Raw genomic sequence first — 16,424 nt, 5'->3', positions numbered from 1 at the left:
CAAAGGGCTTCATACACCCAAGATGTTCTTTCATCCACTGTCCACGTTGTTTTGTGGGTTGGGACTGATGTTTTCACGGGTCTCAAGCATTCTTTTTCTATGCTGTCCCATAGGCATCCTGGCTCTGGAGAAGGCTTCGTGGCAAGAGGCGGTTGGTGATGGTGTTCTGTCTCTTGATGACTCTGTCTGTGGTGGCTGTCACCCGCTTCCCACTGCAGCATCCAAGTGCTGGCCCAGCCCCTGGTCCTGTGGAGCCCCAGGGGGTAACCAGCATTCTTGCTCCCAACAGCCGGCAGGCTCTGAGCTCCAGTCGGAGGCAGCAGGCAAGAAACCTAAGGTTCCGAAGAGGCTGGGCTTTCCCTGAGAATTCCATCCTGGTGTGTGCTGCGGAGCAAGGCCACGGAGGGAGCATGGATAGCAGCAGGCAGTCCCCTGGCAGGGACAGTAGGCGTCCAGGGAGAGTCAGGAGGGATGTTACTTTGGCACCATCAGGAGATTTGAGACTTAGTACCCGGCATCTTGTGCTCCCAAGGGAGAATGATGTCAGGAGTCCAGGAGCCAGAGACCTGGACCCCCCCTGGCATGACAGCCCCCTCCAGGAAGCACAGAATGAGACAGGCACCTCAGATGGCCCCCTTGCAGGGCATGACACAGCAGCATTTCTGGCTTGGAGAACTACTGCTGGCCTTACCCTCCGGCCCCATCCAGTGGAAGGCGAGGATCTGCCAGGAGCGGGGAGCAGAACCTCAACTAGTGGACGACAAACAGGGGGTCCTGCACCGGCCACAGGGGCTCGTTGGTGGCCTGGCTCTGTTGGGGAGCTTCAGGGGTCCATCTGGTGTGATGCTGAGCCCCCTGGACTGTTGAGCAGCTCAAGGACAGGTGGGCAGGTCCCCCCATGGCTCACAGAGCATGATGTGCAGACCCTCCAGCTGCTGGCCCAGGGGGAGGTGGTGGGCAAAGCCAGAGTCCCTGGCCATGGGCAGGTTCTGCAGGTCGGCTTCTCCACTAAGGGTGCCCTTCAGGATGTATCTCGTAGGCTCAGCCAGCTCTGCTCCCAGGGGCTCTGTGGCCTGATCAAGAGGCCTGGGGACCTGTTGGAAGTCCTGTCCTTCCACCTGGACCGTGTGCTGGGGCTGCACCGGAGCCTACCCGCTGTGGCCAGGAGCTTCCACAGCCCCCTGCTGCCCTACCGCTTCACAGATGGTGGCACGAGGCCCGTCATCTGGTGGGCACCAGATGTGCAGCACCTGGGTGACCCAGACGATGACCAGAACTCTCTGGCCTTGGGCTGGCTGCAGTACCAGGCCCTGCTGGCAGATGGTTGCAGCCGGCCGGGCAAGGCTCCATGCCTGGATATCCCTCACGCCGAGTGGGCACGCCTGGCACTCTTCGACTTCCTGCTGCAGGTAGGTGGGGCCAGGCAGGGTAGTGGTACGGAGCGGTGAGGTAGGGGATTCGGGGTGAATTGAGACGCCGGAATTGGCCACATGAGGATGGCTGGTGACTCTCCCCATAGTCTTTGGCTTTTGATCACCAAGCATCTGTTTTTATTTTTCTACCTCTGTGTTTATTCATCCAGTGGTGTGCTGGCACCAGCTCCTATCAGCTTACAAGAGCTTCTTACTGAAATTTTCCAGAATTTTGTGACCTGGATGCAAAACACAGGCATTATTCAAATTTAAATTATATGAACTAGCAAAATAATAAATTCTGTAGAAACAAAGGTAATAAATACTCCAAACTCCATCACTTCATAATTATTTTACATTTTACTATTATTTGAGCTCTTAAGTTTATTTGCATGCATCTAATAAATACTGTATATTGCTGAGCTACTGCACATCTCTTGTTAACTCCACATTCAGCCATGCTGGTAACTTGAAATTGGCCAGGGTAGGAGTGCTTGTACCATGGGAATCAGCAGATGCTACAAATCAGGATTTCTCCCATTTTTGGAGGGCTGATTGGTTTTTTTGTTTGTTTTTTATTGAAGTACAGTTGATTTACAATGTGTTAGTTTCTTGTGTACAGGATGCTGATTCAGTTATACATATATATATTCTTTTTCATGACAGGCATTATAGGATTTACAAGCTGTTGAATACACTTCCCTGTGCTATATTGTAGGACCTTGTTGTTGATTTGTTTTGCATGGAGTAGTTTGTATCTGCTAACCCCAAACCCAGAGAGCTGATTGTTAAACACTTATTAGCACACTACTGCTTGCAATGTTTTATCCTTGAATCAAGAAGGACTCAAGATGGGTGTGTAATTTGAAAAAGAGAGTTGAGCCAGAGGAGAGAAAGAATGGGAAAGGGAGAGATAAAGGGATAATATTGATCAGCTTGGGCCCTGAAGAATGAGAAGGAAGCCCCAGGGTCAGCTGAAGTTCCTGCTGCGCCAGGAGTTAACTCTGGAGTTTTTGGGAGTCCTAGGAAAGGGGGTTGGGTGATCAGGGCACAAGGGTTAAAAGGGGGACTGCAGGCATCAGCTATTTACTAACTGGCCTGCTAGCAACCAGTGTGACTGTTCCAGGGCCTGTGAGCTGGATGTCAGCCACAGAGACATGGATAGGAAAAATGTGACCAGAAAGAAACAAAGACAAAAAAATTATTAAAGTGCGAAGTAGGTGGATATGTGAATTAAATGTATACTAAGCCAGCCTCCATTTCTTCAGGGACCCCTATTGAGAAAAGAGATCAACACTAGCCCTAAATTTACCTCCTGGGATGAGTGAATGAGCCTTAGGACAAGTTCAAGGCCACAACCATGTAGCCAGGGGCTGATATTCTCTGTTTGGTCCATACAAGATTGGTTTGAAATGCATTTTAGAAAATTCTTAGATCTCTTTTGATACTTTAGAAATTCCCTATGAAAATCCTGCTTCCTTTGAAACACTGGATAATTCATTCTAATGAGGAATCAACCTGAGCTGAGTAGCTGCTATCCCCTTTAAAGGCTGCCAAACTCTCCTTTTGGCCAAAGATCATGCTTCCTTATTGTCTGACAGCCATCCACAAATACGGACGTTACCTGTCTGCCTGTGGATGTTTGTCTCCAGACACTGGGTTAGCTGGTCTTCTGTGATATTTCCAGCTCCTCTAGGCTGTGTCTCATGGCTGCTTTGTGGAGGGAGGAGCATGAGGCCTGGTGGTTGGCATGTGCTTTGGTATCAGACAGACCTGTATTTGAACCCCTCGCCCACAGGCCACTTCCCACTGTGTGACATTGAGCCAATTACTTTGCCTCTCTGAGCTTCACTTCTCCCACCTCTAAGTGGGACTGAGTGTCCTGATCTCATGCTCTTGGGCCTGACCATTTTAGCACTTGGTAGCTCCTGATTGCCAGCACCTGCATCTTCAGGCTTGCTCTGGGCCCTGAGCCTGCTCTGTCCAGTGTGTGACAGGCTGAGGGACAAGGATTAACACCATCCCAATAGTGTGACCAGCCATGCAGTTTGGGATGGAGGAGTTTCCCAGACTGCAGATGTACAGTCCTAGGTCCACTGGGAGAGCTGGTCATGCTCCTTCCAGGAGCAGCCCTCCTGTGACTGATGGGAGCTGGTGTGTAAAAGCCCCAGCTCCCTGGCTGGGGTATCTCTGTGGTGTGTATTCCACATATCTCTCAGAGTTCCCTCCTAGGACTGAGCCCATTACCCACAGTGGTCTTTGCTGGCCTTCCATGTCTTACTTCTCCTCTCCTTGCTTGTGTTTTGAAGTAGCTTGCGAATAAACTGCTTTCACTTGAATTCTTGTTTCAAGGGAGCCTGGCCTCCATCAGGTGACGTCACTGACCTTGTGTGGTTCTGCGTGCAAGTTCATTCACGTGATGTACTTAATACAGTGCTTGCGGTGGCCCAAGATCAGTAATAAACAGGCACTGTCTCCAGCACTTTACAGGAATTAGCTCATCTAATCCTCATGGCAATTTTACTAGCGAGATACTACATTTCTCCGTAATTTTAAAGTTGAACAGTTGAGGCCTAGAGAGGTTAAGTTACTTGCCCAGGGTCATGCCTGGTGGAACTGAGACACAGTCTGGACAGTCTGACTCTGGAGCTCACCCTCTTACTCAGAGTCCTCTTCAGCTGGCCATGAATGAGGGCGAGAAAAGGGGACGCCTGCAGGGATGCCCCAAGGCCTTGAGCTTACAGGCCTCTCCTTGCAAAGCCCCGGTCTCTCTGGTGTGCATTCAGCAGCTTTCTGCCCACACAGAGCCCCTCTGTCTGTCTCTGGAGGTTGCGCTGTGGGGCCCTTCTGCAGCTGCCAAGCCCTGCCGTGGGGATGGAAGGTTCAGCAGCCAAAGCACATGCAGGTTAGGGGTGTGGTCAGAAGCAACTCAGCTGGCCTTGTGCCACCTCTTCCTTGGTCTGCTGAACACCAGGCAAGTCTAATGCCTGTCTGGCGGATGCCGACTCCTAGAAACCACGGGCAAGTTGGAGAGAGGTGGGGCTGTTAGTTTCCCAACCCAGGAACTTCAGATACCTTCTGACCAGGAGCCAGGTACCAGCTCCACACACAGCCCGCTCTGCGGTATGCCTGCTTGTTTGTTTTGTTTCATCCAGTATAAACCCTTGTTATTCTGTGTTTGTGTATCACAACATAGCATTTACCCAGACACAAAATACACAAACACTGTGCCCAGATATGTTCCTTATACCCCCACAAATCATACCCTGTGCTTTGCAAATCCCCCATAGGATTCTGTATTAGTCATTGCTGAAATAATGCCATGTAACAAAGCTCTCCACAACTCAGTGGCTTGAAAACCAACACTTGATTTCTTGCTTCAGGGGCTGTGGGTCAGCTGGGCTTAGTTGAGCTTGGCTCCAGGCTGTGGGTTCAGGTCTGCTCATCATTTCTTATTCTGAGCCCAGGCTGAAGAGGCAGCACTACTCGGGGCAAACTCTTCTCATGGGGAGTAGAAGAAGCCCAAGGGCTCCACCAAACTGCAGAAGCACATGTAAGGCCTCTGCCGATGACACTTCTGCTAATATTCCATTGGCCAAAGTAAGTCAATGGCCAAGCCCGGTGTTAGGGAAGGGAAATACACTCTGCCTAGAGTGGCAGGGAAGAGGAGCAAATATTTATGGGACGATAGTCAAATCAGTCACATACACATTGTACACTTACACATGAACCTTAGATGCCCACAGGTGCTATAGCTACATACATGCAGACCGTTCACATCAACCCACATATTCTCCATATGGTGTCCAGACACTGCTGTGGGCAACTGGGGCTCAGTCCCGCTGAGACTGCTAGAGAAGTATGTAGAACATGCCTTAAGTCATCCCACCCAAGGGCCAAAGAAGCTGGGCTATTTGCCCATCAGTGGTTGAGGCTGCTCCCAACGGCGCTGACTTCCTGGCACTTCTAGCGTGACCCATGTGCTGGCCAGCCACGTGTGCTCCTGCAGCCAGAAAGGGGCAAAACAGAGGGCTGCAGGCACTTGTAGAAAGCCGTGGGCATGCATAGGAGTAGTGAGTGCCAAGGGGAGATGAGTGGAGCGGGTGCCAATAGCATGTGCTATTTCCAGTGAATGATAAGTCTAAGACCAGTTTCAGCAGGCCGTTGTGACCAGGATGGTGTTCTTGATTAATAATCTGGTTTCTCTATGAAAAAGTACTGATAGTGAGTGAGTACCTCCCACCTCACCCTGGGCTGCGTCACAGGGGAAAGTAAGACCGTGTCAGGGAGGAGCTGGTTCTGCCCGGCTGGATGCAGCGGGTGGGAGAGTGTGTATGTGTGTTGGTGGGAGGGGCTCAAAGAGCTCTATTCAACTTCATGTCAGGGGCCATTTGCAGCCAGAGTTGCATTCACTCTGGTGAGAGGCACAAAGTCCTTCTCCTCTGGGGACAGTGAAGGTGGCACAGCCAACTATGTTCTGGAGGAACTGTGACCATCACATCTCCTATAAGCCAATTCCAACCCGAGGGGTGTTGTTCCTGGACCCAAGAGGGCGTTCTACCCAGAGGCCAGAGGTGGGGAAGGAAGTTCAGTGGGACTGGGTACATTTCTGTTTTTCCTTTTTAAAGAGGGCTTCTTGTCTCACATGCTGCTTCCTCTTGGAGCGTGTGTGATTGGCTGGTCTGGGTGAGTGAGCTGTGGAGAGCTCAGTGAGTTGCTTCCCTCACAGAAGTCATTCTGCAGCCTCTGCTTATGGAGGGCCTTCATGTTCTGGAAAGTCCAGACCCCAGAAAGCCTCAGCTGCCACCATCCTGGTCCAGACCACCATCTTTTCTTACCTGGACTGACGTAAGTGACCCCTAACTTGTGTCCTTGCCTCCACTTCTGTCCCCACCCATCTGATCTCCGTATAGAAGCTGGAGTGAAGGTCTTGGTTTTGGTTCCCCCAAGCAGACCCTGACACCAGGATTCTAGTGCAGTAGTTTATCTGGGAGAGGATCCCAGGAAACACCTGGAGGGAAAAGGAAAGTGGGACAGGGAAGGCAGCCAATAAAGGGCGTGTTATCAAGCAGATCACGGCTGTGGGTGACTGGGGCTTAGTTCCACAGGAAAGTTCTGAGCAATGGTATGAAATACACACACCAAGAGGTGAGGGATGTGATGTATTTCTTTATAACCACATCTCCCCTTGGTCTCTGGTTGAGGGCTGCTTGGACATGTTAATTCCCTGGCATTTAGGGAAAGCCCCCAGGCAAGGCCTACAGCAGCTAGAAGTTAGAGGGAAGCTCTGAAGTTCATCTACAACTGGGCAGGGAGAGAGCACACTCCTTAACATCGTAAATCAGAGTGTATCACTTCCCCATTAACATAAGGCAGGGCCTTCTTGGTACCCTCAATATCAGGCTCTTTAAGGATCCCCGTGATCCATCCCTGTCTGCTGTCTCCAGCCCCATCTCTTGGCACGTGGCCTCGGTCAGTTTCTTCAGGTGCAGGGCCTCTTGCTGGGACATGCTTCTGATTACTCCTGCCTGGGCCTCAGCTCTCCTTCCCCCATTGTTATCCTCTTTCTCCTTCATGGTATCCTGTCTATTCCCTTTCTATTCCCAGCACAGTATGTAAGTTTTATTTGATTTATTTGTTCACATCTGTCTCTCTGTTTTGTTCATCACCAGCATCCCCAGCTCCTAGCCCAGAGCCAAGCTCTTGGTTTGGTCCTAGATAAGCACTTGTTGAATGAGTGAATGAGCAGATGAATGGATGAACTTCCAGGGTCTCTATGATTTCCTGTTTAGGTGCTGCTGTGTTCTGCTTCCTCAATAAAATTTCTTCCTGTAGACTGAAAAGAATCCCAAAGCCCTCTCCATCTCCTGTAGGGTCCAGTAGAGAATCTGAGGCAGAAAACAATATGACAATCATTTGTTGAACCCTTGCCTCTGGCACGTGATTAACATTTGCATCCAGAACATCTAGATGACAGCAGATAAGGCTGCCTGGTGTCCTCCACTGTTCCACGCTGTTCCAGTGTGTTAATGCATAACAGTCCTGGGGGCAGACAGTATTCTTAGCTCCATTCTACAGATGAGGAAGTTGAGGTTTAGAAGGGCTGAAGAACTTGCCCGCAGTCACACGGCCTTAAGTGTCAGATATGGGATCGAATCCAGTGCAGTTGGCCACAGAGGGTACACCCTTGCCCTCTTTGCTGCTCTTAAGTGACTCTGGAGAAATCATTGCTTCTGGGTCTTTTCTGGGTAAGGCTGGCCCATTTCCTTGAAGGGGAGCCCAGTTCAATCATATGTGGTCCTGTGTATTCCTTATTTTGAGTTCAAATCTATGGTTCATGATATCTCCTCTGGCTTGGTCTTCCCAGGACATCCAGTGTTGTCTCAGTTAGAGAGAAGTCCAGATCTGTGACCACTGCTGACCTCTCAGGCTTCCAACCAGAGACATGAAATATAACAGCAGCTACCATTTATGGAGTGCCTGCACGTGAACTCCCTCAAGTCTCCCAACAGACCCAAGATTGGGTGCTGTACTTCTCCTTACTTCACAGATGGTGCAGCCATCCATGAAGGAGTGAAACAGCTGCCAGGAAAAGGGTGTTTAAAGGGTGACAGTGAATAGCTTTACATATATTTAAAAACAGTATCTCAATTAGGGTGAGGTATGCTGGGCAGATGTCTGAGATGTTTCCCGATTCCCACCCTTGTAGCATTAACTCCTGCTCCTGAGTATGAGTGAGACCTGTGAACATGATAGAATATCACTCCAGTGATTAGGTTACCAATCAGTTAACTTTGGGTGGTTTTTTTTTAATTGAAGTATAATTGACCTACAACACTATGTTAGTTTCATGTGTACAACATAGTGATTCAGTATTTCTGTACATTACAAAATGATCACCAAGATAAGTCTAGTTCCCATCTGTCACCATAAAAAGTTATACAGTATTATTGAGGTTACTACTAATCAATTAACTTTGAGTTAATCAAAGAGGAGAGTCTCCTGGGTGGGCCTGAACTAATCAGGAGAGTCTTTTAAAGAAGACAAGCAGCAGAGAGCTTTTCCTGTGGGTCTCGAGGAAGAAATCATCAACAGCCATGCTCTGAACTGCCTTGGGGAGGGAAGGTCTCTGGGAGGACCCTGAGACCCTGGAGAACCTAGTCCTACAACCACAAGGAATGGTTTCTGTCAACAACCTGACTGAGCCCAAAAGAGCCTGGGTTACAGATGAGATGTAGCCCCACCCAACACCTTGAGTTCAGCCTGAGACCCTGAGCAGAGAACCCAACAGAAACCGAATGAACCCCTGACACACAGAAACTGTGAGCTAATTAAGTGTGTTCTTTGAAGCTACTAAGCTCATGGTCATTAGTTATGCAGCAATAGAAAATGAATTCCTGAGGCAAGGGAGGGGCCCCGGGTACGACTGTATTAAGACTGTCCCATCTCAGGTGCTGAGCTCAGGGTGCCTGACAGCGAGTGCCTTTCTCACTTTCTTCTGTCTTACCCTGGTCCTGTCCCTGTTTAGATTTTTTTTTTAACTTTAATTCTTTGCTCCATTTTCTGTTGGAGTATTGATCTTTATCTTAATGGCTTTAAGAGCTTTTTCTAGAATAAGGAAATTAGTCTTTTGTTTTCATTGTATTGTAATATTTCTCAGGTTCAATTGCCATTAAACTTTGTTTATAATCTTTCTGCTGTGCAGAAATTTTAAAAATTATGTTGTTAAAGTTATCAAGCTTTTTTATGAATTCTAGGTTACTAGATAATGTTTTAAAAGCCCATCCTCATTTCAGCATTATTTTTAAAATTCTTCCATATGTTCTCATATATTTTTGATCCATCTGGAAGTTATTTTGGCGTAAGAAATCAGGTGCAAAACAATTATTTTTTTTCAATCCAAATGTCCCGGCACCATTTGTTGAATAATGATTCTTTTCCCCATTTGAAATTCTGCCTTTACCATATAGTCAATTTCCATATGTACGAAGGTATATTTCTGGACTCTTCTGTTCCAGTAAAGGGTCTGTCTATTTATGTGCCAGAATCACACTGTTTTAATTATCACGCTTTATATTTTATGTTAATAACTGAGAGGGCTTGGTCTTTTTTGTTGCTCTTTTTAAAGACTTCTCCTCATATTCTCACATACTATTCTCATGTGAAATTTAAAGTTAGCTTTTTATTTCCTTTGCCTTCCTGATTCTTTTTGAGACATTATTGGAATCCAGTTAAATTGGTGTGGACTAATACAGAGAGAATTTACATCCTAAAATATAGGGTCATTCTAGCCAAGAACAGGATATGTCTTTCCATTTATTCCTGTTTCTCAGAAGCATCTTGGTGTTTTCTTGAGCTGGATCTTCACTTCCATGTTAGCATATCCCTGGTATCTTATCTTCTTGTGACCACCGAAAATAGCCTCTTTCCTTCATTTTGTTACCATCCTAGGTCCTTGGGCTCTTTAATCAATAGAAATTGATGAAAGGCTAGACGAGAAATTCAGGCAAGGCTTTACTGGGGCTCGTGCTGCAGTGTAAGGGAGTGAAAACAAGAAACAGTTGCCCTTGCTCACTCCCTGACGAGGGGCGAGCTGGTTCCTTGAATGGGGCAAATCAGTGGGTTGAGCTTAGGTGGTCTGCCCACCCCCTTGGTAGTGCTGTGTGCAGGGATCATTCGCAGTGCCCTGCTTTTGCTCCCAGCGCATCGGAAATGGCTGTTGGTTTGTGGACTTTTTGTATCTTATTGTTCATAATTGTCCCAAACTCACATGAGTACAGTTATTTTTAGTCCCTTATTGTTCTTTGTAGTCTGTTGCTCCAGGAGACGTTTGTCCAGGCACAAGTGCAAGCACTCCAGTAGAGAGTCCCTGGTCCCAGCCTGTCTCAATATGCTCTGACCCAAAGCTCTTGGTCTGTGTGAAGGACATTATTTCTGTGCCGCAGTTTGATTACTGGCCATTCCACTAACTTTGTATTGCTTCTAACAGTTGCTCAGTTTACCCCTGGGTTTTCCAAGTGTATCGACATTTCTCCTGTAATGAGTGCACTTTGTGTTCTCATTGCCTCTTCTTTCTTTCTTCTATCTCACTACAATTGTGGTGCCTTCCAGGGCAAAGGTAAATAGTAATGGGATGATGGATGTGACTTGTTTCTACAGATTTGGGACAGTTTCTAATGTTCAACCATTAAACATCATGATGGCTTTTGACTGAAAATATGATGAAGATCTATTTGCTATTCTTGCTTCATTAAGAGTTTTTCTTGTCAAGAATGGATGTAGAATTATATCAGGTGCCTTTCAAGGATCCATGGAGGAGATCACAATACTCCCCTCTGTAATGTATTGATCTGGGGACCTTTTGTGAAAAGTGTTTCCGTGGTAACTCATTCCAGCTTTCTTGATTGGAACCTACTTTGCTGTGATGGATTCATCTTTTCACAGCTGCTGGGTTTTGTGTTGATGTTTAAATTTGGAGTAATCTACGGATGCCTTTTTAGATAAGATCTAGTTCTTCTCAATTCATTTCCTCAAAGCCCACCAGCAGGTCGGTTCACCCACAACCAAGGCTGGTGCTGTGACTTCTGGCTTTGGGCTTAGGGCAGAGGAGGCATCCAGGTATTCCTCCCCGGGGCCTCTGGGAAGGCTGCCCTTTGTCAGGACACCAGGGAAGCACAGATGGGGAATCCTCAGAGGAGAGAGAGAGTCAGTGCCGAGTAACCCACTCCTCCTCCACACCCTGACTTCCCCAAAGCCTCACGAATTCTTCAACAGCCAGCCAGTGTGAGACAAACCTGCTGTCCTCCTTTGGTTAGAGATGCTGCCACCCTGGGGCAATCTGACCCCAAGGCAGTGAGCCAACCCAGCCAACAGCCACCCTTTCAACCCAGAGGAACCTGGACCTGTGACTGCCCCCAGGTGGGGGAAAGTCTTGCATGAGGAGGGGAGGCAGGGCCATCATGGACAGCAAGTGGTTCTTCTAGAATCTACCAGACTCTGATCAGGCAGCAGCTGAGGACTCCATCTTGGCCCAGGAGCCTGGTGATGGGTTGGAGGATTCAGGCCCATCTTGTGCCCTGTGCTGGGCTCCTCCCAGACCGCTCATCACCTAGAGGTAGGCCTGGGGCTCTTCTTGGCAGACTGCAGTGACTTGTCCCACCAGATGTACTGTTTGGGGGCCCCAAATCCTGGCCTCCCCCGAAGCCTTCTGGTGTTGGTATCCTGGGCAGGAATACAGGACTCACATGGTAGGCAGGCTTTCAGTGGTCAGTCCTTGTGTGAAGCCCCCAGCAGATCCTTCCTTCTGCCAGCCAGCCATGCTTCATTAATTCATTCTTTCACTCAAAAACCCTCAACTGAGTCTCTGGTTGTGCTTAAACAAGTACTGGGAGCTGAGGATCAAATTGAACCACGTCTTCTTTGCATCAAGGAGTTTGTAATCTCTGGTGCCAGAGAACACATTACCTGCCACCCAGTCTGACTCAGGGGTCAGACCCCGACTGCCTGGGTCTGCATCTAGGTGCCACCACTTCCTCTGTGTGGGACCCTAGGCACGTTACCCAACCTCTGTGACTCAGTTTCCTTATCTTTGAAATGGGGATAATAAATAACCATGTCTGCCTCCTGGCTGCTAGGAGGGGTTAAAGGAGTTGTGACTTGTAAAGTACAGAGCAGTACCTGGCACAGAGTAAGGGCTTCACAACTAACCGTTTAAGTAAAATTAAACAAAAACTTCAATTCACATCATGATCATGCAATACTGCTAGGTTGGTCAGAAAACCAAAACTGCCAACGATTACCATTTTTTCGTGGTAACTCCTGATTTTTTCGAAATGGGAAAAAAGAATTAAATCCTAAAGTGATGTGGGAATGAAACTTAAGCTTGGTCTTGCTTGGCTGCTAGTCTGCTGCCATTTAAACTGAATTTCTCTTCCATGGATGAAAGTTCCCAGACATCGTGGCAAATTAATCACACTGGCAACTGCATCTGGCCGGCCCCTTCCTGTTTAATATTCAAATGGGTGTAGATTTGAGGAAGCCAGCGCTGCATGTATGTATGGGCCAATATTCCTTGTAGGTTCCTCTGGAAATAAATGCTGCTGCAAGTTGAAATCTATACCGAATGGCCTGGAGATGGGGTCAGGGAGGGTTTGGTGGGAGGAAGGGGGTTTGGCGGGAGGAAGGAGGTTTGGCTGGCTCTGCATCAGGCATGACGTGAAATCCAGAGCAGTGACTGTATTTTGGTCTTGCTAGAACTGCCCTGGCATTTACTCTCCCAGCCAAAGAGAACCTGGCAGGTGGAATCGATCTCACAGATTTGTCCAAGTTCCAGAAACCAGGACTGCACATAGAAGAGAGTGGCTAGACTTGCATAATGCTACTTTATTTCAGACTCTGGTTCTCAGGCCTATAGCGCTGGGGTGAGGCCAGGGCTTTTGGAGGGAGGAACCCCTGAGATTCCTCCAGGCCTTTGGTCCTGTCCCTCCCAGGGCCAGAGAAACTGAGGGCTCTGTGATAGCTACCCTTGCTTCATTTACATCATCAACTTGGTGGTCCTCGGTGCAGTCCTGTGGGAATGTCACCACTCCAGATGAGAAAACTGAGACATAGGTTAAATAACTTTCTCAGGTCACATTTGCTAGAACATGATGGAGTCATGATTCACCCCTCAGATCCATTAGGCTCCAAACCAGGGTCACAAACATGGCCCAGAGTACAGGCCGAATCTACCTCTCTGTGTTTTTGTATGTCCCACGAGTTAAGAATGGTTTTAGCATTTTTAAGTGGTTGAAAAGATCAAAAGAAGACTATTTGGTGACATCTAAAAATTATATGAAATTCAAATTTCAGGGTACATAGATAAAATTTTTTTGGAACACAGCCATGCCCATTTGTTTGCGTATTATCCATAGTATGTACAATGTGCACTACAGAGCCAGAGTTGGGTAGTTGTGACAGAGACTGGATGGCCTCCAAAGCCTAAAATATTTACTGTCTGGCCCCTTACAGAAAAAGCTTGCTGACCTCTGCACTAAACCTCTATGCGGGTGTAACCGAGCAGGACCCTATGGGGTCTTCCTGGGATAGACCCTTCCTCTGTATCCTCTGTGGTAGCTCCTGTCTGAAGTACTTAGATAATAGTATCTCATGCATATTTCCTGAGTTTTTCAGATGCTAAAAACCACCACCAAAGGGGAGAAATGAACTACTTGATGATCATGAGCATGGAGCCCCCCAGACCTTCTGGTTCCTAGGGATTGATCACCATCAAACAATCTGAGACTTGTGCACAGCTGATCACATAACCTGGGATGCCCCTCCCTTAGCTGGCTTTAAAAAATGCTCAGCTGAAACCCTTCAGGGAGTTCAGGTTTTTGTGGGGCATGAGCCACTGGTTCTCCTTGCTCGGTCCTGCAATAAACCTTTCTCTGCTCCAAACTCCAACATTTCAGTTTGGCCTCACTGTGTGTCAGGCACAGGAACTTGTATTTGGTAAAATAGGCAGCCTCCTGAACAGCTCCTGCTAAGAATGGCGCGGGTATGAAAACACAGCAGAGGATCCTCCTTGCTAAGTTCTAGGACAGTATGGAGAAATATGGGGGCATGATACTAGCTTCAGGTGGATTTAAAACCAGTAGAAGGGCTGGGAGGTCTCTGGGGGCATCCTGCAAAGCTCTATGGGGGCGTGCCGCACGCCCAGTCCTGTCCCGGCCAACACTGCTAGTAGCCCGGTTGAGCACATCGGGGCTGCAGTGGACCCAGCTGGTTGCTCTGTGTTCCTTCTGCATGGAGCCCTGATGTGATTCACCTTCCCCCTCATTCCTGGGTTCAGGGATCAATGCATCACCATCTTCCACTGGCTGCCACTGGGCCAGGGATGAGCACATGTCCAAATTTGATCCAATCAGGCAGAAGGGAAGGGCTTAACATTCCACAGTTGTTGGGGGAGACCTTCCTTCTCTCTCTCTCCCTCTCCCCCTCTCCCCATCTCCCCACTGTCCCCCCTCTTTCTCTCTCCTCTCTGGACATGAACAAGGACAAGCATACCCATGCAGCCACCTGCAGGCTCCTGAGACAACATGGGGATGTCCTTTACATTCTGAGGGTAAAGTGAAGAGCAGAAAGAAACCCGAGTCCTTATCATGACAATAGGAGCTGTGAAATCCCTCAGCCTGCCCCATCTTGAGATTTCTTGCTGTAGGTGAGCTTAATTTCTCTTGGGTTAAAGCCATTTTGAGTCCGGTTTTTCTCTTACTTGTGGCTCCGGTTATACAATGTCCAGGAGGCCACAGCCATGACTGTCCACCTCGGAGGCTTGTTAATGGGCTTGCTGCCTGAACAGGGCTATAGCTGTTTGCCCCCTGGCCAAGCTGGACCAGTCCTCTGGGCTAGACTTGCCTTTTTTAGTGGTGCTAGTGGACGTTCTTGGTCTACCACCCCTAGAAACACTCCCTAATGCGGCTTCAGAGGGATGCCTTCAGCCTGTCTGGGGACGAGGTTCTTGGCCCGAGGTGTGACTTCTTCATGCTGAGTTGTTGTGAAACAGAGAAAATGTTTTGGGACAGTAGTTGGGACTGTGTAACACCGCCTCATTTCTGGGTGTCTGGTTTTGTGAGGTTGATTGGTGAATAGAACTATAGTTAGTTTCTGGTTTGTGTAGGAGGAAATCGATTTTGTATTTCTTCAGAACACAGGAGAGTTTTCCTACAAAGTGATGTGGAAATGGAGTGAGACCTTTTATCAGCCAGCTGTGAGCTGGGGCTGAGGTGGCTGGCCTGGCTGTGATGAATGCCGCATCCTGGGAGTTACAGACTGTGCCCGCCACACCATCCCATCCCCTCTGCAATTTGTGGAGGGGGTGGGCTGCAAGTGGCAGAGGGAGACACAGTGGTGGTGCTGGCTAAAGCTGGACCAGGTTTGTGCCTCCAGTTGGCTGAGCAGCGACTACAGAATATGGATGTAGACCATCCAAACACTCCTGGTACCTGCTGCTACTTTAGCTGCTACCATGGAGGATGATGGGCTGAGACTTCCGGGTCCTCCTCTTCCTCCTCCACTGTTTTGAAAGCTCTTCTCCAGCCTTAATTAGTGTAATGATGGGGACCTCATGTGACCTCTGTAACTGGCTCATCCTTCCTGACCTTCGGTGGGGAGGGCAGGATAACAGAGAACGCTGGGCTCAAGCCAGGCAAACCTCGGTTCAAATCCCAGCTGTCCTGCTTTCATCTGTATGACCTTGGGTAAGTCGGGTCAGTGTCCCCAGGTGTAAAATGGGGATAATGGCTCCTTGCACAGCTGCAGTGAGGAGTGGAGGAGGTGGAGATGCAGCGATGGTTCTGGTCATCGAGGAGCAGGCTGAAGCTCCATCACAGCCGGAGGCCGGCAGAGCTGGCCAGCACCAAGAGCACTGAGGATGGCCCCTAGAGTGTGGCCCCGTGGCTTGGGCAGCCCGAGGGCTGGGCCTGGTGGAGGCAGGCACTGTCTACTCCCTCAGAGGATGGTGTCCCCACAGGTCCATGACCGCTTGGATCGCTACTGCTGCGGCTTCGAGCCCGAGCCCTCGGACCCCTGTGTAGAAGAGAGGCTCCGAGAGAAATGCCAGAACCCGAGGGAGCTGCGGCTGGTCCACATCCTGGTACGTCCCCGGGTCACCCCAGACTCGGGTCTGCCTGTCTCCGTCAGCAGATGCGGTTGCTGAGTGTCAGAGATCCTGTGACCTTGGGGTGTCGCTATCCTGTCCTTTTTAGAAGCGGGAGCCTTTGTTTGAATAATGTTTCCAGGAAGCCTTAATATATAAAACTGATGAAAGTGGAGCTTTGAGGATGTGGTTGAGGTGGGTATGGGCTGGGGGCTGGAGACGTTTACACTGACTCCTCTGTCTCCGAGAAACTCCAGGGAAGCCCTAGGTTTCCTGAAAGCAGAGTATGAGAACTGTGTGTCTAGTCAGGCGTCCCCACTGTGCCAGTAAATGTGGAAATTGTGGCCTAGAGCAGGAAAGGGATTTTCCAAAGC

General features: G+C 48.8%; 1 protein-coding gene across 1 annotated transcript in view; it reads left to right on the top strand.

Annotated features, from left to right (window-relative positions):
* Positions 1–16,424, top strand: part of LOC123614294 (Golgi-associated kinase 1A-like) — a 109,320-nt gene that overhangs the window by 25,274 nt on the left and 67,622 nt on the right. Inside the window, exons 2-3 of the mRNA XM_074345116.1 lie at positions 114–1,409; positions 15,925–16,047. Coding sequence (XP_074201217.1) covers positions 114–1,409; positions 15,925–16,047 — 1,419 coding nt within the window. The remainder of the gene's footprint in view (positions 1–113; positions 1,410–15,924; positions 16,048–16,424) is intronic.

This window comes from Camelus bactrianus, chromosome 17, assembly GCF_048773025.1.
Source record: "Camelus bactrianus isolate YW-2024 breed Bactrian camel chromosome 17, ASM4877302v1, whole genome shotgun sequence".
Lineage (NCBI taxonomy): Eukaryota > Metazoa > Chordata > Mammalia > Artiodactyla > Camelidae > Camelus > Camelus bactrianus.
This window is presented reverse-complemented; position numbering and strand designations above follow the sequence as displayed.